The 25074-nt window shown below is 34.9% G+C and overlaps 1 protein-coding gene across 2 annotated transcripts; it reads right to left on the bottom strand.

The window, feature by feature from the left end:
• Positions 1–636: 636 nt before the first annotated feature.
• Positions 637–25008, bottom strand: XKR9 (XK related 9). 2 transcript variants are annotated; one of them, XM_016216118.2, is made up of 5 exons: positions 24987–25008; positions 22227–22298; positions 17077–17602; positions 4461–4681; positions 637–1282 (listed from the first exon to the last, which is right to left on the bottom strand). In XM_016216118.2, the coding sequence occupies exons 3-5, from the start codon at positions 17346–17348 to the stop codon at positions 654–656; spliced, it is 1122 nt and encodes a 373-aa protein (XP_016071604.1). In that variant the 5' UTR covers positions 17349–17602; positions 22227–22298; positions 24987–25008; the 3' UTR covers positions 637–653. The 2 variants fall into 2 exon arrangements, with proteins under 2 accessions (XP_016071604.1, XP_016071602.1); XM_016216116.2 differs by lacking the exon at positions 24987–25008 and adding an exon at positions 22754–22930.
• Between the last annotated feature and the right edge of the window lie 66 nt (positions 25009–25074).

Here is a 25074-nt window from a genome sequence, read left to right as displayed (position 1 = left end):
GGTGTGTCTGTGAAGGGGTTTTTTCTTCAAACAGATTAGCATTTGAATTGGTGAACTGAGTAAAGCTAATGCCCTCCCCAGTGTGGGTGGTATTATCCAATCTGTTGAGGGCCTACGTAGAACAAAAAAAGCACAAGAACAAAATTGCTCTGCCTGCCTAAGCTAAGACATCCATCTTCGCCTGCCATCAGACATGGGTGCTCCAGGTTTTCAGACTCAGATCAGGACATACACTATTAGCCCCATGGTTCCCAGGCCTTCAGACTTGGACTGAATTACACTATGGGTTTTCATGGTTCTCCAGCTTGCAGACAGAAGATTGTGGAACTTCTCAGCCTCCATAACCACCTGAGTCAATTCCTATAATATTATGAGAACCAGACCATTACTTCTAATTCAGGCTCCAAATGGCTACTTTGCCAGACAACAGGCAAATATATCTAAGTTCTAAATTTCTTCAAAATCAAATGAGAAACTAATTTAAACAATAAAAATATTAATATACTCACTCTCACATTCATAAGTAATGTACCAAAACTGATCTCAAATTAAAGAAAGCAAAACTAAGAAATAACACACACATAGACACACAACAGTTTCTTTACTAACCAATGAAACAAAAAACAGCAGAATACATCTCATAAAGAAATAGTTTATTCCATTAGGAAATACTTCATTCTACATTCTGTTTGTACTGGTTTTCCATCAACTTCATCAGGTTGTGTTTCTTCACTTTTGTTTGGGTGCAAAGTTCCATAATAAACAATAAGAAAAATAATTCCAAAGAGAAGAGCAAGAGCTATAATAATACTGATAGGTATAAAATAGTCTGAATTAAAAATAGAAAGTGGGCAAACCCACAACACAATCAATATCCCCAATGTGGCCAGTACCCTTACAATATAATAACAAGACATTGGACATTTGGTATTCTGTCCCTTAATATTAAAAAATGTAAAAATAAGAATGAATCCAACAACAATCCTGTATAAGATCTCCATACTTATGGAAGCACAAAACTGAGTTTGGTTTTTAAATGCCCACAATATACCTAAAAACCAAAGAAATAACAACAGATATAAAGCAATATTAACATTTATGAATAAAAGAAGTACAACACTCAGCATCCAAGATAATAATGTAAAAAACTTGTAAAAGAGATATGTGAGTTTGGGACAGGGCCCATTAAGGACATTTTTATCAGGCAAGGATTTTCTTAAAGCTACTTGATAATCAACAGTCGACCAAGAAATAGCACAGCAAGAGATAATGAGGGCTGCATCTACAAAACAAAAAAATTTAAAAAGGTATATTGTTATAGGAATAATAATAGCAATATTAAATTACCATAAGCCATACCTGCTTTATCTGTATTTACACACATACACAAGCACATCAGTCACTGTATATACTCATCTAATTCTTTGAGATAAATATTAATATTCCCATATTACATATGAAAAACTAATGATTGAAGAATATATATTACCTGACCCAAGTCATACAGCTAGCAAAGTTGCAGACAGTTGAGATTTGAATCTAAAGCTGCCTCATTCCAAAGTTGGTGTATTAGACTGCTTGGTGTATTAACCACTGCATTAGACTGCTTTACAAATTTTTGAATAAATTGTACAAATTTTGGACACATTTTATTGAGCAACTGGTATAGTGAAAACTATATAGGGTACTCTGAAAATTCTCTAAAACACTACAGTTATAATCCTATCTATTCCAGTCTTTAGCTTTGACCCTAGGCATGTATCTAACTCACTGAAAGACAGCATCATGAGAGGGAAGGGGGGGGGAAAGGGGGAAGGGAGGGGAGGGGAGGGGAGGAAGGAAGGAAAATGTAACATACCTATGAGTTGAGTATCAACAAGCTCAATATCCCATATCTTTAAGATGGATTAAATTAATATGTTCTAAAAAACTTACAAATTTCTATAGATTTGACATCTTTACCCTATTTTCCCCCCAACAAATAACAGAAGAGTAACTTCATTACTACTTTAGAAAAGCATGTCATTAGCCCCACTGTTAAAACTGGGACTTTCATAAAACTGTATCTAGACTACACTCACATTTACCAATGTGACTGTACCTTGAGATAGGGGCCATTAGGAGGTAATTAATCCAGCTTTATGGATTAGAATGTTCTACCAGACATCCTTCCCTGGTGAAGACCCTGAGTTTTGTTTTCAGTCCTCCACACCCTGGGAAGCCATGAAAACTGAATCTGCTGCCCAACTGGAGTGGCTCAGTTGGCTGAGCGATGTCTTCTGTACCTAAAGGTTGCCAATTTGATTCCTGGTTAAGGAACATAGCTGGGTTGTGAGTTTGATCCCCAGAAGGCCACCGATTGATGTTTCTCTTTTTCTCTCTCCCTTCCTCTCTTTAAGCATGTCCTTGGGTGAGAATTTAAACAAACAAACAAAAAACCTCAGCTGAATCTGCTATTTATAAGGTTCAGTAAAAACCCTCAGAGTATAAATGCCTTCAGAGTCCTACTTAACCCTGCTGGGTTCCTACTTTCATGAATATTTTGGACTGTTGTATCAGATTGTGTTATGCAGGATTTTGAAAATATCCAATAGTTTTAGGTATTTTCAGAGAGAGAGTAGATCCAAATAATTTAGTCTTTAGTTGTAGAGCTGATTTAAATAACCTGTTTTTATCTGCTTTCCACTGTCTAAACACTTGTTGATATTTCTAATCTGCTATTCTACTCTGCATTCTTTGTCCTTGTGGGTTTATATTATTTTTACTCCTTTACTATCCTTATTAGTGTGATTTCAGGAAGGAGCAAAGATAAAAGAATATGCTCAGTCTTCTGTAGTACTTCTACAAGTAATCTGATTTTTTTTTAATATTCTTTGAGTTATTCTTCTTAATTGTCAAAACCACACATGGTTACTGTAGAAGAGTTGGAAATTCAGAAAAGTATAAAGAAGATTAAATAAATTAATTCATAATCCCACTACCCATAAGCAGCCATAGTTAACATTTTTCATATTTTCTTCCGATGTTATCCTATATAATAATTTCTTTGCATCCTTAAAAGTATGCTGATAGAAAATTTTATAAACTGCTTTTTCTCTAAATTTTATTTTAGAATTACTTTCCTGTGTCATTAAAAGTTATCACTATTTCCAGTGGCTACATAATTTTTTATAGTAACAGTGTACAATAACTTATTTACCAATTCTTCTATTGTTAGACAATCAGATTCTGATTTTTTTAAATTTATTTATTTATTTTTTTTGCTAATTTTAGCTAATACCTCAACTTCTTACTTCAAGGAGAAACTAAAGAATGAGGATAGAGCCATAATATAAAGATAACGGCCACTGTGTCCCATTGCAGATTCGGATGCCAGGTACTACTTGGAATCATCAGCAGATCTACCATGTGATAGGCTATAAACTCTAAATGGTGAACTGCTAGTTTCAATAACTATTTGACACAGAACATCTAAGTCCCAACCCACAAATTATTTGCATCACAAGGAAAAAGAGATCTCATACACAGTAGGTTCATTTCAGTGTCTTACTAACAACCAAGGTAAAAATAATAGTATTAGAAGGGGGCTACAATCTTGAGGTTTATGAGAAACTGGGAACAGAAAGACTATTTAGGGGAATGAACTGATCTCACAGGTGAGTCTAGCATAGAGGCAACTCCAGGAAAGATGACAATCTGGTCTCTGAGATGAATCCAAGTCTGCATGCAACCTTAGTCATTAGTTTTTTTTAACATCTCAAATTAAACACCTATTAAAAGTTTTTTTATGGAAATATGAAACTGTCCTTTAAAATTGAATATTTTGCCCTAACAAGGAAATATGCTATACTAGAGCAACATATTGGCCAACTTTCATGAGTTCTGAAGCATTTGCACTTTCATCTAATGATTCCAATTCTGGAAATTTACCTTATGGATATACTTCACACATGCGTAAGATTATTCATAGCAGCATTTTTTTTGCAACAGTAAAATATTAGAAACAACCTAACTTAACATAAATGGACTTGTTAAATAAATTATGGTACATCCATAATTTGTAATACTGTACAAAAAATAAAAATGAATGAGGGAGCTCTTTCTGTACTGATATGAATAGATCTCCAAGACATACTGTTAAATACAAAGACAGTTTTTATTTTATGTTACTATTTCTATAAAAGAGGGGGTGAAGAAGAGAGAGGGAGAGAAGGAGAGACAGAGAAACACACAAAGAAAGAATTAATATAGGCTTTTTAAAAACTTTTCTGAAAGAATCATTGAGAAACCAGCAATAGTTTCCTTTCTGGGCAGACAAGTGGAATGGGAAGAAGGGTGAGGGAGACAATACATTTTTATATACTTTTAAATATTTAAACCATCTACTTCTTTTTTTAAAGTTAACAATTCTATAAAGAAAAACAATTTAAAATATTCTAAAACCTGCCCAAAAGACTTACACTGACTGATATTTGCTTGACCCTGTTCCAGACAGAGATAGAGCTGAAGAACAAGTTGTGGGCAGCCTTCCAGGTAGGTCTCAAACAGCCTGAGCATGCTCAGATCAGTCACTCTATCTATAACTTCTTTACGTGGATCACTTTGTTCTTCTATGAAGTTATCAGTTTTCCTGCTATATTTGAAAGCCACATGATAACCCTTTTTCAAGGCAAACCAATACCTGTAAAATAAACATGAATACTTATCTTGTGTAATGTATATTTTATAATATATATGCTAATATACACAATAAATTTGAAAAAAGCAGCATATTTAAGTACATATTTTTCCCACAAACTTTCTCTACTACAAATTTCTTCTCATGGTGGCTTTATTGAGATTCAGAGTCCATAACTTTTTATTTCATGTTTGATATGCCATTTTGTGCTAGCACTGTTAAACATACATGATCTCATTTTATCCTCACAATAATTAGGTGAGATAAGTAAGTCTTATTCCCATTTTACAGATGGGGAAACTAAGGCTGAGAACAGTAAGGTGATTCACTGACAGTTACACAGACAGTAAGGGGCATACCTAGAGTCCAAACTGATCTTATGATTCCTAGTCTTAACCACTACTTTCTGAAAGACAAACTGCAATTTTCAATTCATGCAATTTATCTTTTTTTAAAACTTGATTTGAGAGAGAGAGGGAGAGAGATAGAGAGTCAGGGCGGGAGGAAGGGAGAGAGGGGGAGAGAGACAGAGAGAGACACTGATGTGAGAAACAACGATTGGTTGCCTCCGCACACACTCCGACCAGGGACTGAACCCACAACCTGGGTGTGTGCCCTGACCAGGAATATAACCTGCCACCTTTTGGTTTATGGGACAATGCTTCAACCAATTGAGCCACACTGGCCAGAGCCATGCAATTTATCTTAAATACAAGATGCAAATATGTCCTTATGATTAAGTCAAGGTTGAAGATGAGATTGGATCTTCTTTCAAGTTAATCTAGCAAATAATTACTCAATATCGGCATGGTGTTAGTCTCTTTGACCATTATCATCCTAGAAAATAGAGAAAATCTCAGACTCAAAACATCCTTGCTGCCCGGCCAGGCATGACTCAGAGATTGAGCATCAACCTAGGATCCAAGCGATCATGGTTTGATTCCTGGTCAGGGCACAAGCCCGGGCTGCGGGCTCGATCCCCAGTGGGGGCGTGCAGGAGGCAGCCGATCAATGACAACTTTCTCACCATCCATGTTTCTACCTCCCTCTCTCCCTCTCGCTCCCTCTCTCTGAAATCAATAAAGGTATTTTAAAAAAAAAAGATTTCTTCAATTCTAAAAAACAAACCAAGAAACAAAAAAAAAATCCTTGCTGGGGCTCTTCAAAGAATTTTAAAGTGAACATAAGTTATCATTCAAGTAAAATTAATTTTAAAAAATTGAAACACTTACTTAGAAGAAATCTGAGTCTAGCAATAAAATAGCCAGGATTCTAGTCCAAAGTTTATCAAAACTCTTTATCTACACCTCAGTTTCCTCATATATAAAATAAGAGCAGTAGATATACCATATCCTGTTTCAATCTGCCCTTCTGTCAGTGTTTCCCATTTCAGTAAATGGTACTAACATTTACTGAAGCAAAACCATGTTGCACAGACCCAAAACGTGGGAATAATTTCCAACTTCCTTCTTTTTCTCATAACCTGTAAAAAATTTTCAGCAGGTTCTCTTAGTTCTAACTTCAAATATACCCAAATCTAAACACTGACCTCCACTGCTATCAAGCTAGTTTCGGCAGCCAACATCTCTGGCCTGGATTACTTCAATAGCCTCAAAATTGGTCTCTCTGATTCTACTCTTGATTCCTATACATTCTTCTCTCTACACAGCATCTAGACTGAATCTGTTAAATATAACTCAGATGTCACTCCTCTGCTAAAAATGTTCCACTGATTTCCGTCACTTAGAATAAATCCAAAGTCCTTACCATATCTTATAAGGCCTTCCATGATCTTCCTCCTGCACACACTATTACCACTACTTTCCCATCTAATTTCTCCCACATTTCCAGGGTACCCTTCTTGCTGTTTTTCCCAACATAAAGGCTTTTGTCTTTGCTGCTTCTCCCTCTCAACCCGATATTTTGTTGCATAATGGTGCTTTAAGATACATGAAGCAAAACTTGTCAAAAAGTGATGGGAGAGAAGATAAATCCAAAATCTTAGTTGAAGATTTTAACACTCATCTCTAAGTAATTGAAAGAAAAAGTAGGCCCCTCTCCCCTCAAAAGTCAGTAAGAATATACAAGATTTTAATACTACTACCAGCCAAACTGCCCTAATTTACATTTGTAGAACAGTATACTCACCAAGGGAAGATTACAAATTATTTTCAAATACACATGGAACATTCCCCAAGTTAGACTATATATATACTGGCCATAAAACAAGTCTTGAATTTAAGATTAATCATATGAAGTGTTCTCTAAAACAAAATTAAATAAGAAATCAACAACAAGATATCCAGGAAAACCTCCAAATATTTAGAGATTGAGGAAAAGGGCCCAAATCCTGGAGTTTCATAAATATTCCGCCCTAGGAAATTTTAACATTACTAGATGACCTCTCTCTAAGGAGTTTTAAATTAAAAAATAGGTAGGAAAGAGGTTCAACTATTTAATTCCCATTTAAGAAACTATAAAGAAGGGCCTAGGAATCTATGGGAGAAAGGAGACTAATTTCCCATTGTACTTTTTTTTACCATGTATTTAAAAGAGGAAAAAACAACTTCCATATTTTAAAGATGTAATTCAAATGCCTATCACACATTGATCAAAGGAGAATCTCCTTGGGCAAAGAGAGAGGTTTTATCAGAAATCATATATAAAATGGAAATGCAAAAGTGTCATCTAACTTATATTCTGGAAAATGAAACATTCTATTCCACAGACCCCTGAGCAATAACAGCATACTTAATAGCAACAGGCACTCATACTTGATAAATAATTCATGCTGATATTCTTTGTCTTCCATCTATCAACACAAACTCAATTTATCTATTTTCTAGGGAAATGAATCCATAATTCAAAAAATCTCAAAGTTTTCCACACTTAGCCTGGACAAACCCATGGACAATTTAGCCCATTTTTATGAACTATTTTAATTTTGCTTACTTCTATTTGTCTCAGTATTATGCCACTTCCTGCACTAAAAAAATACACAGAAAAAGACAAAAAAAAGGAAAGCATCTTTGTTTATCTACCTGACATTTTTGCTAATAGCCAACCTAATTCAATTTTTCCTTTTCTTTTTTTGTTTAAATAGACAAAAAATTCACATAACTTAAAAATCAAAAAATACAAAGTTATTCAGTGAAAAAACTAATCCCACTTCTATAACCCACATACCCAATTTTCACCCTCCCCCGTGACCACAAGAATTCACCATTGCTAGTTTCATGTGTAACCTTCTGGAGTTTTTTTATGCATATGCAACAAACATAAATATATATGCCTTTTCACCATCTCTTTTTTTCACACAGACTGTAGCATATTATACCTGCTGTCTACACCTTGTCTTTTCACTTAAGAATACATTTTGGAGCTCTTTCCTTTTCAGTGCATAAAGTACTTTACCATTCTTTGTAATAGCTATGTAGTATTGCCACTGCATAGACATACCATGAACTCTATCAACAGACATTTAAATTGTTTCCAATATTTTGCTATTACAAGCAATGCTACAATTGAAAATTTGTGTGCATATGTCATTTTATATGTATACAAGTATGACAGATTCCCAGAAGAGAACCTCTGGCCTAAAGGTATATGATTCTGAAATATGGTCTAACTGCCCTCCACAGGGATTGTACCAATCCACACTCCCATCAACTAAGTATGACAGTACCTGTTTTCCCAGGCCTCACCAAGAGTATATTATCACCTGGCTTTTTGCCAATCTGGTAGGTGAATAATAATATCTCAATGAAGTTTCAATTGGCATTTTTTTTAATTATGAAGTTTAGCATCCTTCAGAGAACTTAAGAGCCATTCATATATTCATGTCTATAAACTACCCCTATTCTTTTCCCACTTTTCTACTGGATGCATAACCTTTTTTGACTAAAGAAGCTCTTTAAATACGAGAAGACTAGCCCATTATAAGTTGCAGATGTTTTTCCCTGTTAATGTTGTTTTTCTTTTAGCTTGGCTTTTGTTTTTGTTTATTTGTTGGGGATTTTTTGTTTTTGTTTATTGACATGCATTTTTAATAGTCAAATCTATAATTTTTATAGTTTATGAAATCTGATTTATGGTTACAAAGGCTTTTCCAATTCTACTTGATTTGTTTGCAATGTATCTGTTGTCTAATATCCTACCTGAAATTATAGTCCATAACATGCAATCTTAAATTATCTCAACTCTAAAGAAACCTTCACTATGGTTTTTTTAATCTTTACTGTTCTTATGCTTCATATACTGGCTCTTGTTTCCTCTTACTTCCATTCTTGTCAGTTTCTACAATCTCTGTGTGGTCTGCCTGTTTGTATAGCATACAGAAAAAATTCTCTTTTCCTGTCCTTGTGGTTTGGACTGGGGGAAGAGTACGACTCTGGAAACAAAACCCTTCCAGTTTATCCTTTCAGATTTTTTTCTGGCTAAAAGGAATTAGATCCCATATTTTATCAGATCAAAGACTGGGAGAATGAAAACTTAGACTACATTTTAAAATTCTCTCAGTACACACCTCTATGTTTCTATCAATATACTTCTGAAAATTTCACCTTCATCACAGAACAGGCTAAACTCCTTTCAAGATTATGTACTAGGGTATGGGCTAAGCGTGACCTTCCTGTGAAGGTTCAATTATAATTTACATAATTTTTTTTCAAATGGCTACCCAGTTGTCCCCACACACCTAACTATTAAGTAAAGCATCAATAAAAATGTGGAATCTGTAGAACACTATCAACTACACTTACTAAATATCACTTCTAAAATACTACAACCAACCAACAACTGTAACAGAACACATATGTTTCAAGTATACATGAAATCATAACGGTGGACCATATCTTAGGCAATAAAACAAGCCTAAATAAATGTCAAAATTAAAATCTTAAGAGTATGTTATCTGACTACAATGGGATTAATTAAAATTCAATATTAAAATATCTGCCAAAGACCAAAATACCTGAAAAAAAAATAAATACAGCCTAACATTTGGGTAAAAGAGAAATTACAAGGAAAGCTAAAAATATATTTTTAACTAATGAATAATAAAAACACAACATATCAAATTTTGGGGGATACAGTTAATGAACAGGTTTTGGGGAAAATTTATAGTTTAAATACTTTCATTAGAAAAGAAAAGAGTTAATAGTAATAATACAAATTCTATAGAAATAACGTAGAGCCCTGGCTGGTTTTGCTCAGTGGTTAGAGTGTTGGCCCACACCCAGAAGGATCTCGGATTTTATTCCCAATCAAGGGCATGTACCTTTTGCAGGTTTAATCCCTGGCCCTGGTCAGGGCCCATGCGGGAGGCAGCCAATCGATGTGTCTCTCACATTGATGTTCCTCTCTCCCTTCCCGGCCTTCCTCCCTCCCTTCCACTCTCTCTGAAAATCAATGGAAAAAATGTCCTCAGGTGAGGATTAACAACAACAACAAAAATGACCTAGAAAGAGAGAAGCAAAGTAAGGCCTAGTTACATAGAAGGAAGGAAATAATATAGATAAAAGCATAAATCAATGCAATAAGAAAGAGACAAGCAATAGAAATTAAAAAGCCAAAATTGGTTCTTTGAAAAGATATAAAGAAACAGATAAATCTCCAACAAGATGCTGAAAAGTGAGGAGAGGGAGAAAAAGAGGGAGAGAACAAAAAAATGACAATATCAGGAATGGAAAAGGTGACATCACTAAAGATCAAAACTATAATAATGGAATATTAGGAACAACTTCATACTAATAAATAGAACTTTGATGAAATGGACAAAATCCCTGAAAAACACAACTTACTAATACTGACACAAGATCATTAGAAAAATTTGAATAAACCTCTATCTTTCAAAAAAATCTAATTTGTTTTAAAAATCTACACATAACATTAACTATCCAATACATTTTATCAAATATTTATTTATTTATTTATTTATTTATTTTATTTATTTATTTTTTTAAATAGATCTTTATTGATCTCAGAGAGAGGAAAGGAGACGGAGAGAGAGAGAAATGCCAATGATGAGAAAGTCATTGATCGAGCCCGCAACCCGGGCATGTGCCCTGACTGGGAATAGAACCCTGATCGCCTGAATCCCAGGTCGATGCTCAACCGCTGAGCCACGCCCAGCCAGGCATTTTATCAAACATTTAAGGAAGAAAAAACACCAATCTTGTACAAACACCTTCAGAAAATAAAGAAGGCATACTTTCCAACTTCTGTTATCAGGCTAGCATAAAACTAATCTAAAACCTGCAAAACATATTTAAAAAAGAAAATTATAAAACAACATCCCTCATAAGTATGAACACAAAAATGCTTAAAGAAATATTTTAAAATGGAGTTCAGCAGTAAAATAATAATCAATTAAGTTCTACCCCAGGAATGCAGTTGATTTAACAACATTAAGTCAATCAATGAAAGACTGAATTAATGAAAAACCATATGATCATCTCAATAAGTGCAGAAATAATATTTGATAAAATACTGTAGTATTCCTCCCACACTTCACTATCATATTACTAAAGGCCTATTTACCATAGTTGCTTTCACCCAGTACAGTAAGTCCTCACTTTCATTAATAGGTTCTTAGAACCTGCAGTGAAATAACATATATCAAAACCAATTTTACCATAAGCTAATTGATATAAACTAGAGTTGTTAGTTCCTATGGTATCTCATCAACATTATAACAAAATGATATGAAACATAATGACATTATTCAAGGACCTGCTATACATCATGCCTTATTTTTAACAAAAAATTACCAGGCATACTTCAAAACAGAGCAGTCATCACAACCAGACTCAGATATGGCAAGGATGTTGGAGATAGCAGACCATGAATTTAAAAGAACTGTGATAGCCCAGCTGGGCGTGGCTCAGCAGTTGAGCATCGACCTAGGATCCAGGAGATCATGGTTCAGTTCCCTCTTGGGGCACATGCCCAGGTTGCAGGCTCAATCCCCAGTGGAGGGGGGTGCAAGAGGCAGCAGATCAATGACTCTCTCATCATTGATGTTTCTATCTCTCTCCCTTCCTCTCTCTGGAATTAATAAAGATATATTTAAAAAAAAAAAAAGAACTATGATAAATATGCTAAGGATGAGAGTGGGGAAAATAGACAACATGCAGAAACAAATGATTCATGTAAGCAGAGAGATGAAAATTCTAAGAAAGAATCAAAAAGAAATGCCAGGAATCAAAAACACTCTAACAGATGAAAAACATCACTGATGGACTTATTAGACTGGACACAGTTGAGGAAAGAATCTCTGAGCTACAAGATATATCAACAGAAATCTTCATAACTGAAAAGTAAAGAGAACAAAGACCAAAAAAATAAAAAGAACGTAACAGACTACCCAAGGACTGTGTGACAACTACAAAAAGTGTAACATATATGTAATGGGAAAGAATACCAGAAGGGAAAGAAAAAGAGAAAGCAACAGAAGACATATTTGAAATGATAACAATTGAGAATTTCCCTAAATTAATGTCAGACACCAAACCAGATATCCAGGAAGCTCACAGAATGCCAAAAATTAAATGCAAAAAAACAAGCAAATGACTTTACTTAGGCAAATCATATTCAAACTGAAGAAAATCAAAGCTGGATAAAAAATCTTGAAAAAAAGCCAGAGGGGGAAAAGATCTTACCTACAGAGAAGAAAAGGTAAGAATCACATCCAACTTCTCTGAAACCATGCAAGGAAGAAGAAAGTGGAGTGAACTACTTAAAGTACTGAAAGAAATATAGAATTCTACATCCTACAAAATTATGCTTCAAAATCAAAGGAGAAGGTCATCAGCAAGATGGTGGAATAGAAAGTTCCAATGCATGTCTCCCCCCAACCAACAAAAATAATGAATAAACAACCACAGGGAAATGGGCACCGCAGGAGGACTCAGCCCCTCCCAGGAACACATGGAATAGACACACACACTTAGACCAATTTCTTCCAAAAGATAACTGAGGGCCAATAGACCGCGTCTGCATAACAAATGAGAGAGAGACCCCACATAGAGAGTGTTGGGGAACTGTGAGAGCTCTCCAGGATCTGAGAAAACTCTCTGGGATCCAAGGAACCAATGAAAGCCATTGTTTACATTCTCCCTACACCTAGATAATGTGTGCACGAACTCTATCCAGGTGCTCTGTCCAATGTGCAAGACAGACACAACACATTCCCAGCCACCCTCTCCTGAACTCATTCTAACGAAACCAAGAGAGCAGCACAACATATGTGCACCAGGCTCCCCAACCCACACCCTGCTCCAGCCTCAGACAACCAAATTAACAGGGAGCTGTCACACACATGTGCACACTGGGCCATCCCATACCCAACATAGGAGCACCTAAACATATAAAGCAAAAATTAACAGGCATAAAGGGAGAAATTGACAATGTTACAATAATAGTTGGGGACTTTAATACCCAACTTACATCAATGGATATACTATCAAAACAAAACAAACAATCAATAAGGAAACAAAGGCCTTAAATGTCACATTAGACCAAACTGATATTTATAGGATATTTCACCCAAAAACTGTAGAATACACATTCTTTTCAACTGCACATAGAACATTATCTAAGACTGATCACATATTAGGCCACAAAACAAATCTCAATAAATTCAAGAAGACTGAAATCATATCAAGCATTTTTTCCAACTACAACATTATGAAACTGGAAGTCAACTACAAGAAGAAAGCTGGAAAAAAACAGAAACACGTGGAGACAAATAATATGCTACTAAACAACCAATGGATCAAACAGGAAATCAAAAAATACCTGGAGATAAATGAAAATAAAAACACGGCTTTCCAAAGCCTATGGGATGCAGCAAAAGCAGTTCTAGGAGGGAAGTTCATGGCTATGCATGCCTACCTTAAGAAACAGGAAAAATCCCAAATAAAACAACATATCTTTACATTTATAAGAACTATAAAAAGAAGAACAAACAAAACCCAAAACAGGTAGAAAGAAGGAAATAAAGATCTCACCAAGAAAAAAAGAGGGTCCAAATAAAATAAAATAAAAGTTACAACCAACAACATAAAAATATAAAGGATCATTAAAGAATACTACAATTATATGCCAACAAACTGAACAACCTAGAAGAAATGCATAAATTTCTAAAAAGATAGGACCTTTCAAGACTGAATGAGGAAGCACCTCAAGACATGAATTTAAGTGTAAACTACATCTTACAGAAACCTAGACATCTCCTAAGAATAAAATCAAAGCCTCTAGGGAAGACTTAGTAAAGGCCTCACAATTAATTTTTTAAAGGCAATGAACAGAACATAATTATTGATACTAGGCATGCAGGAAAATAAGGCAATATGAGTACCCAAAAATAGAAGCAGAGCGAGTAGTAACAAATCTGTAAAAGCTTCAGATGTTGAAAATGTAAATGAAACAAATATGCTTACTATGTTTAAAGATATAAATGGCAAGTCTGAAATATCTGTAGTGAACAGGAAACTTACAAAAAGTGACAGACTTGAAAAGAACCAAATAAAGCTTCTAAATATAAAAATTATAATAATCAAAATTTTAAACTCAGTGGTTAGATATAATATCTTGCCCATAGCAAAAGAAAGTACTAGTAAAATAAAAGTTATGAAAAATTACACAGAATGTACCACAGAAAGTGAAAAAAATTAAAATTTAAAATAACTAAGATGTAAGAGTCTATTAGATACAATGAGAACATATAACTTACATTTGCTTGCGGTCCCAGAAGGCAAAGAGAGAAATATGGTAAAGAAAATGTTAGAAAGTAATGACTAAGAATTGTGCAGAACTGGTGGAAGTTTAAAAGAATCATGAGGACTAGTAAATTCCAATCAAGAGAAATAAATCTACACCTAAATATATCATAATTAAATTGTAGAAAACCAAAGATAAAGAGAAAAATCCTAAGAGCAACCAGTGGGTAAAAATACTGACACCTAACACTTCAAGAGAAACAATGAAAAGCAAAAGATAAGAAAATGTAATATGAAGAGAGAAAATAACTAATCATCTCTAATTCCATAGCCACTGAAATATCTTTCAAGAAAGATAATGAAATAATGACATTTCTAGACAACCAAAAACTGAGATGGTGTCACCAACATATTCACAATATATGCAATTCTGGACCACAGAGAGGCAGAAGAAAAGTGATCCTGAGCAGAAACTCTGAGATTTAAGAAGGAATAAAAAAAAAATAGAATAGTAAATATATAGATAATATAAACAAAATTTAATAAAATTTAACTATGTAAGACAGAAATAATAACAATAATATGACCTAGTGAGATTAAACACAAGAATTAAAATGCCAGCAACATTAACGTATATGTTGGGAATATGGACACGGAATTCAAGCGTTTTGAGGTCTTTGTATTATTTATGAGAACAATAAAGGTTCTGTTCAACTTCAGACTTGGGATAATTTAAGGCTGCACATTATGGGATAACTCAAGATTGCACTTTATGGACTACATTTCTATGTAGGATGTAATATATTGGAGCAGACCAATGCTCCTGCCAAAACAACTAAAGAAACTGGAAACTGAGCTGATGTTTCTGCACATACTTGTTGCCTGGAAGTACTTCCTGATTCTGTTACTCAGGACAAGATGTTGAAAATCTGGATTTTGCCCAGGCTGAGGGCTGTTGTTAGAAAACACAAACAGTAGCAGAGGTTTCAAGGATCTTGCAGGACAGAAGACAGGGACCTCAAAAGCACAGTGAGTTTTCCCCCAGGACGTTTACCAAATTCTGGAACTATAATAAAAGCTAAGCAGCATGTCCTGAAAAAGCAAAGCAGGATTTCTGCCGGTCTTGTGGTGCGAAGGAGATACGGACTAGTAGTATTCAGGACCTGTGGGAGGGAGCATGACCACACCCGACTCTCAGTGCCCTGGAGGCTGCACCCTAGGAGCAAACCAAGTGTAAACTGACCCTTACTCTACATGCACAGGGGAGAAAAGAAAATTGTCTTATCTGGAGCCTCTATAATTTTTTATATATAATGTCTAACATTCAATAAAAAATTACTAGGTATGTCAAAAGAAAATGAAAATCAAGGTAATTTTGCTTTTTTTCATAATTCAATTTATAACTTATAACACAATGTCTTGCAGTACCTTCAAGTCATTATTTGAAACACCAATGAAAACAGTTCTGTAGATAGGAAAATTTTACATTTATAGAATGGCAAATAACAAAGAATTTACCATATTTTTAAACTCTCGGCAAGAGTAAATTTCATCCTTCTCTAGATATCATAACTACATAATTCTCTATATTGCTCACGCAGAATACCCATTAAATCTTATTTATTACACATAAATACTTATCAGCACTAGCTTTTACTCCATCCCTTTAAACATTTTCATCTTATTGAGAACATACAGTTTCAAAACTAACTTCCAATGTCAACACCTGAAGTAATTTCCAGTTTCCCTAAAACCTGTAATTTTTTCTCATTGCATATTTTGTTTCTCTTACATGTTATAACCTTAATAACTCTAGCGTTAAAAAGACAATATGAAAATACTTTGAAAAATATAAATCTCCACACAAATTTAATGACACTTTATTATTGCCATTGATTAACATATAAAAAGCCTGAAAATTTTTTAGTACTTTCAACTAATTGCGATAAACATGTTGCTTTTAAACAGGACAGAATCAGAAGTTAATCTTCATGTAAGCTATTAAAATAGTCCAAATTCCAAAACTAACTGTAACAAAACAGTATGTTATACTCTTAATATGTTTTTAACTTTTCTCTTTACTATTAAGATATATATATTGCTTTTAACAGAATTAAATCCCTTAAGGTAATAATGAAAAGGTTATATGAAATTAGATATACAGAGAATCATGGAATTCTCGAGGCCTATTTATATACTAGTTTCTTTAACTAATAAAATAAAGTATTGAACATGATTCTTAAGGTTGTTTAAGCTAACCATATGGCTAATACATTATTGCAGTAAATTTTTCATTTAGTTAAATCAGTGGTACAAGTAACTTAAAAATTAACTGCTCTAACAGAGGTGAAAGTGATAGGCTATATTTGCACTATTGGGCTTTGAGTATAAAACAGAAGATCACAGACATAGAAATGAGTCTTTTTCCTTCCATAAAAAGGAAGTACATAACAGAAAAAGTAACTTAACTAGGTAAGCTAAAACATTCTATTAATAAACCTGGAAAATTCTGACAGTACAGCAATGACTCATACAAACACCAATAATAAGAAGCAAGTAACCTTTGTGCTACATGCAAATAGGGGACCTTTGTACATTTGACAACCTAGATACAGAAAAGTAGTTTCTGTTTGAATAAAAGAAAAATAGTGTTAATGATGAAAAGTGTATGCTCACCTTGTAAAAATTCCTCCCTGCAAGCAGTGAAGTAGAAGAAAACAATGCTGACTTTCTTGGCCTGCTTTCTTTAAATCGGCCTTGAACCAAGAATAACTAAAGCACTGGACCACAAGTGTTCCAAAGAGCATAAAGCTTACTGTTAAAACACCAAAAACATATTGTCCTTCATGGAAAAACCTAACAGATACCCATATGTCCACAATTAAATCAGTTATATAGATTATAATGCCAAGAACAGACATCATAAAATTCGACTTAGTATATTTCATTATGTATCGCTATAGCTCTTGGTTGTCTACTTCTCTTATGCAAAAAAAGAAAAAAAAAACAGCTTTAGTATAGCACTGAATTTTATTTTCTACTCTCTATATCTATTTAGAAGCATAAATATTATGAAATTGGAACACTAAAATCAAAGTGAATAATTTTAACTTTCTTTTCTAAATCTCTAATCTAGGTTCAATGTTACAAGGCTTTATTCAATCTTCTGTTTCACAATGATCTTCATTACAGATGACAATACCTAAAATAAAACATATTTACATATATATAAGATTCTTAAACTCTTGAGTATAATATTAAAAACTCTAGGTCATGACTTTATCAAAGCGCTACTTAAATAATAATAATAATAATAATAATAATAATAAATATATTACCACTAAATATAGCTCTTATAATAGCTTTGGGAAAGTAAAGTCTCAGCAATATACTAACAAAATGACAACTTCCTCTCAAGCTAATTTACCTTTTAAAAAGCTTAACCTAGCTCTCTCTGTTCTTCTCAAAAGAAGATGACCATCTGCAAACCAGGAAGTGGGCCCTTACCAGACACTGGAAGTTGACACCTTGATCTTGGACTTCCTGCCTCCAAACCTGTTTCTTCTCAGATATGTTTCTCCTGGAAAAGGCTTCTCTATCCCAACTCTCATCTGCCTGCCAACCAGAAAGCCTGAAGCTCTCCACTAGAGATGGATTCCTCCAGGTTAAACATTCTCCTCTTTAAAATACAGATATCTTCTAAGATGAATCACACATATAACCATAAATTAGTAGCATTTATAATTCTTAAAATTTTTTAAATTGATAACTATCAAGGTCCTGAAGGAATGAAATAGACAGAGCTGTGGTTGCCAAACACCTTTGATTATATATCCTTATTAGTAAAAAATTTTGAGCTATGTGTGTGTACATATGTATGTGTGTGAATATATATGTGTATACATATACATGTAATTACTATCAATCCACACATTTTAATACAGGATTTTTATATACATTTTAAAGATAAAATAAAAGCTTAACCTACTTACAAAGATATTTATCATGGGACCATTTATATTGGCAAAAATTTAGAAACTATCTAAATGTGTCAGCATAAAGAATTGGTAAAGTCAATAACGGTAGATTCATAAAATGGAATATTACAATGCTATAAAAATATATTTAACAAAAGTACAATAGCTATGAAAACTTTTAATATGCTTTTGATCCAGCAATTCCATCTAGAAATCAAGCCTACAGAAATATTCACAAATGTGCACAAAGATATATATGCTCTTTGCAGAACTTCTTATACAACAGCAAAAAATTGAAAACTACCTAGATGACAATTGAGAAGCTTAGTTCTACAACTTATGGTACCTGCACACTAAAGAATACACCATGCAACGTTTAATAAGAATGAAGTAGTTTTGTATAACCTGATTTCAAAAGATCTCCAAGACATATGAAGTAAAAAAAAACAAGTGCCAGAAGGATAAATATATCATTTATGGTTTTTAATTATATAGGGAGAGGGGAAAAGGGTTGTGAGTAGAAAGCAAATGCAACTTCAATACTTCAATTAAACATACTTTTATATTGTTTGAGTTTTTTACAACAGATTTGTACTTATGTATTATATAATTTCTTAAAATGAAAACAATAGTAAATGATACTTATAAAGAATTTCAATGACTGAAGAAAATGTTTATGCTACTAATGATAGATAACATTTACTTAGCACAATGTGCCAGGAATTGAACTAAATGTTACATATAAACTGTCCCCATTTAATTCTTACATCAAACTTGGGAGGTAGATACTATTATGATTCCTATTTTATGAAGCGGGCTGGATCCAATCTGCAGATGAAATCTGTCTGACTCAACGGTGTTTTTTAAATTTCCCTGATTAATTGCCAACATTTCATATAAAAATCCAGGTTTTTCACCTTGGCCAGTGTGGCTCAGTTGGTTGAAAGTCATCCCATGCACCAGAAGGTCGCAGGTTCAATTCCCTGTCAGGACACATGCCCAAGTTGAGGGCTTGGTCCCCAATAGGAGGCATGCAGGAGGCAGCGAATCAGTATTTCTCACATGGATGTTTCTCTCTCTCTTCCTCTCCCTTCCTGTCTCTCTAAATGAATAAATAAATCATTAAAAACATATTTTAAAATCCAGATTTTTCACTGCTATCAAAAAAAAACCCAGCATAAAAATCTCCTACACTAGACTACCATTCCTCCATTATAGTGGGTGCCCCCCAAATGGAGAATGCTCTCTCAAGTTCACCACAATAGCCAGCTACCCCACTTCAGTCATTTCAACAGCTAGGTCTTAATGCTAATGCAGTTACCTACTAGCTATGTGTCGTTAAACATGTTCTTTTATCCTTTACGCCTTATTTTATTCATCTGAACTACAGAGATTATAATGGTGTATGCCTCATACCTCACAGTTAAGAAGGGTAATACATATCACATATATAAACTTCTAGAAAAATACTTGGCACAGGGTACTCAATAAATGTTAGTTATCATCACTACTTTACCTGCCCACCTGATCCCTGTAAGCATCTCAGTTTGCAATCTTTGACTTCACCTTCAATAATGTTAAATGAAAAAATACTATGGTATGATGTTAAAGCTTTGAAAATGCAAAGAAAATATTACTAGAGAAATTTTTTAAAATGTTAACAATGGTTTTATTTATTGAATTAATGGTGTTATAGATTAATTAATATTTTTTTCTTCATTCTTTTCTATATGTATGGACAGAATTGTTTCTCTGAAAAATCATGTTAGAATCCCCAATATGATTGCATTTAGAGAAAGGCCTTTAAGGAGGCAATTAAGGCTAAAAGAGGTCATTAAGATGGGGCCTTAAGCCAATAAGACTGGTATCCTTATAAGAGGGAGAGACACCAGAGATCTACCTCCCTCCCCACCCCAACACAAACACAGAGGAAAGGCACGTGAGGACACAAGAAAGCAGCTATCTGAAAGGAAGAAGAGCAGCCTCACCAGAAACCAATCCTACTGGCACGCTGATGTTGGATTTCCAGTCTCCAGAACTGTGAGAAAATAAATTTCTGTTGTTTAAGCCATCCAGTCTGTGGTATTCTGTTATGACAGCCTAAGTAGACTAACACCCTATATGTTCTATAAAGAATATTTATTACTTTAAAAACCAGGAGGGAAAAGTGGTATTAAAAACATCTACAATCTAATACTTAGTGTTCTTGCCATTTTACCACTTATAGATATTTTGTTAAGAAGTCTTCAGAATAATATTAAAAGGTATTTCACTCTTCTTAGGGGAGAAAAACACACAAAAGTTCGTAATTCTTTTCCTGTCAAGACTGTTGTAGCCAACAGGATGAAAAAAATAATTTCAAGATGTAAGTTTTTCCAACCTAGCAGGCCATGAATTTCCCTGCAGCAGGTTTCTTATCTTAAAATAAAAAATATCATGTCTAGAATAAGCATGAATTTTAGTAGGATGAGATTTAATCAGAAAATTCTGTTTAACTGAATTAATTAAATATTTACTTTGAACCCACAATGTGCTGTTTTAGGCTCTTGGGATATATCAAGGGACAAAAGAAATGAAAATCCCTGCCTTTGTAGAACTTACACTTTAGCAGAGAAAGATAGTCCATTAACAATAAAATAAATTAATGTGTAAATATTATATTCAAAGGTGATAAGTGCTATGGAAAAAAACATAGAGCATTTTAAGAGCAGGAGTTGGAGTAGAGGCAGGCATGTCATGGGTTGCAATTTTAATTAGAATGGTCAGGGCAGGCTTCAATGAGAAGGTGACATTTGAGTAATGAAATCTGTCATGTGGATATCATATGGAAAAGCTTTCCAGGTGGAAGGAATAGCTAGTTTAAAAGTGTAATGCGCTACATTTTGAGTATGTCCTCCAAAAACAAAAGTTCCACAAAATATTGGCAGAGATTCCTTAGCATGATTATATTGGTTGTGTTTAATGTGTATATAAGTCCTGTCTTAACATCATTTGTAAAAATGCAATTTCTTAAGCTTTACTATGTAGGGGAAAAGAAATATTGCACATATAGTGGAAGAGTAGATAGTAATAATAGTAGCTACCACTTCTGAGTGTTTACTACATGTGAAGTGTTTTATGTATATTATTTCATTTAATCCTTACAAATCCTTATGAGAAGGATATTATTGGACCCATTTTACATATCAGAAAACTGAATTTAGAGATATTGGGTGTTTAGGTGAGTTATCTCTAAAGAGCAAACCATTTTTTAATTGTAGATTATTTCCTTAAAGTTACAGACCATAATACCTAAGCACTCCATGCATACATTTCTTAATCACTCTCCCCGCAAAGAGAGCTTCCTTTACCTGGCATGGGTATGGAAAACATTAGCCATTTCAAGTCAAGTTTTATAAGATGGGAAAAATAATTTCTAAGAAACTTATTAACTGCATTATTGGTAGAATATCAGACTCAATAAACTAATCTGATATGAAAACTTATATATTCCGAATTTAATGAGGCAGGGACATAATGCCAACTGGAAAGAAACCTACACAGCAAAGTAACAAATATAGCAGCTCTCACAAAGAGGAACCACAGCTCTTTTATATAGTCACATAGTTGTATAACTTGTATGAAGGACAGTTCATCTCTATCCCTACAGTTTATCACTATTCCAATACCACCTTACGAGAAATAATGCCACCTACAACCCAGCTGTGTGGCTTCCTGGCTGCTGGCCAAAATATATAACCTTTGCCCACTGTACAGGATCTCTTTCCAATAAAGGAGATATTTAAAGAGTAAAAACTAGCAAACTTTCATTTGTCGACCAAATTTACCAGACATAAAATATAGACTTACTTGTCAAATATAAAAAGTCTTCAAGTCAAAGTCTCTTCCAGAAAAATCTTCATTTCTTTTATTTCTTCTTCACTGAAAACAAGTATCATTAAAGGGTTTGTAAACCTTTAAGACCAAAGGCTAAAATGAAACTGAAATCACCTGTTAGTCATATGTGGGATTTTCTAATCTAGTGATGACAAAGTGATTCATTGTGACTATGGTACAACCTTTTATAACTGTCACAATGGGGAATGGCTCCTATTATAGGTTGACTAGGTTACAAGCTTTTATTTATTTGCCTCACAGCATATCCAAGTGAACAAGTCATGTTTGAAAGAGAGAAAGAGAGATTCTTGGATTTGAAATACTCTGATAAAGAATTTACAAAGTATCATTAACTTAGCCCTACCTACTTTTTCAAACTATATACCTTCTCAGACCCTACACTCAGAGGCCATAAGATTGTTGGTTTCTGTTCCCAAAAACACCCACTAAATTTCTTCTATTTCCAACCCTGTCTATAATGCCCTTCTACCTCCACCTACCTGATGAAGTTCTATCAATCCTTTAAGAATCAGCTCAGCCCGGCCAGCGTGGCTCAGCAGTTGAGCATCAACCTATGATCCAGGAGATTGAGGTTTGATTGCCAGTCAGGGCACATGCCCGGGTTGCAGGCTTGATCCCCGGTGGGGACCGTGCAGAAGGCAGCCGATCAATGACTCATCATTGATGTTTCTATCTCCCTCTCTCCCCCTCCTTTCCTCTCTCTGAAATCAATAAAGACATATTTAAGAAAGAAAAAAAAAGAATCAGCTCGAAACCTGTAAGCTTTCCCAGATCTTCCCAATTTGATTCCCCCCTTCCTCCTTACAATCCCATCACTTTAGCTTCTCCTCTAGGATTTACCCAAATATGCATTAAAATGAGACCATGTATATCTCCTTTCTGGTTATGAGCATCTAGAAAGAGCCTACTATCTTTCATTTTTAACACCCCCTCCCCCACAATATGTCTACAAGAATACTTTGCATGTTATAGGCAGATGATAAATGACTGCAAATGTTACTGGACAGAATGTTAAAACCTTTGGTCTTATTTCTTGGAGAGGAAGTTAACCTTCAAGTCACATTGCTAAACATATCAACAAGACTCAGTTTTGTATCTGTAGCGTCGATCTCGCTTCTGAGCTGAACTCACATATCAAACTATCTACAGGTATCATTACAAAGATATCCCCAATCTCCTCAATTTCGACTTATCTAAACCAAGGTCACTATCTACCCTCTGTTCCTGCTCTTCTTCTGTTTTTAATCCCTACCCGAGGATATATTTTCATTGATTGTTTAGAGAAAGAGAGACTGAGAAATATTGATTGGTTCCCACCTCTACATGCCCAACAGGGGATTGAACCCACAACCTAGGTATGTGCCCTAACCAGAGATTGAACACACAACCTTTTGGTGTAGGGAACGACGTTCCAACAAACTAAGCCACCCAGCCAGGGCACTTAACCTTTAAATTATTTGTTGGGCTCAGCTGGCATGGCTCAGTGGTTGAGTCTCAACCCATGAACCAGATCACCGTTTAATTCCCAGTCAGGGCACATGCCCCATTTCCAGCTCCATCCCCAGTAGGGGGTTCGCAGGGAGCAGCCAATCAATGACTCTTATCATTGGTCTTTCTATCTCTCTCTCTGTCTCCCTTCCTCTCTGAAATCAATAAAAACATATTTTTTAAAAAAATTATTTGTTGGGTCCATGTCTTCATTTGCCAAATGAAGAGCCTGGTAGTGAATTAAATGAAATCAAGACGATAGGCACAAAGGAAATTCCAATTAAAAAAAAAAAAAAGCTAAGGGGTAAGAGCCTGGGTTGCCCATGGGTCTCAGGGAGAGGCTGTGGTGCAGAAAGTACTGTCCCGCCCTCCTCTCAAAGGTTCTGCCGGCTTTCCCACAGAGACTTCTTAGGATGAGGGAAGACTGGTGTAGCTTCCTGCCTGAACAGCCATTAATTCATGCTCACAAATACATAAATATTGGTAAGTTGATATTCCTGACATAGGGAATGTTAATGGTTATTCCAAGCATTTTTTTTTAAAGGCATATTTCCTGCCTTCCCTTTGCAAAGGGGATAATTTACATGATTATTTCAGTGAATGTTTCTGAAACTTTCCCATTAAATGGACATCTTTGGGACACAAGGCAAAGAAATGTGTCACACACACTACGGGTGTGTCTTTCAAGAATTCTGGAATATTAAACTGCTGATTTGTAAAGTAAACATTTTATAAATTAATAGGAAAGTCTTTTTCTTCAGAAATACCTGAAAAAACCAGAATGTTTAAAACGCGGTGGTAGATCTTGGAACTGCTCGCATCTAACTGTCCACTTCTCAGTTTTGGGAAAGGGTGGGCTGGGATAGCGGGTGTGTGCTGAATCTCCGCGGGCAGGTGAAGTGCAATTGGCAAACTCGATGAAACTGATCAGAGGATCTGTGCGTTTAATTTTCGGTAAATTGTAACTCGGGTCTTTTAAATAGGGAGCGGTAGTTAACACCGGGTGGTTAGTCTGCTAAGCCCAGCTCGCTAGTCTCAGGCCGACCCCGCACTCCGGGCGGCTGGGAGCACGGGGAGGAGCGGCCCTGTGAGGGTTAAATGAGATGATGTTTCTAAAGGGCACCTAGCCGATGGAAAGCGCTTGGTACACGCTACTTACAACTGTTTATTATGAAAGATAAACAGGTTACCCTCACACACACACACACCCCAGCACCCACGAACCTGACGAGCGCTGCTTCCCGGACGGATAACTCGGTAACTACCCCTACACTGCCTGCTGCCCTTTGCTCCATCACAAGTCTTCCCAGGT

The sequence above is a fragment of the Miniopterus natalensis genome, chromosome 16 (genome assembly GCF_054644295.1).
Source record: "Miniopterus natalensis isolate mMinNat1 chromosome 16, mMinNat1.hap1, whole genome shotgun sequence".
In the NCBI taxonomy this organism is placed as follows: Eukaryota; Metazoa; Chordata; class Mammalia; order Chiroptera; family Miniopteridae; genus Miniopterus; species Miniopterus natalensis.
This window is presented reverse-complemented; position numbering and strand designations above follow the sequence as displayed.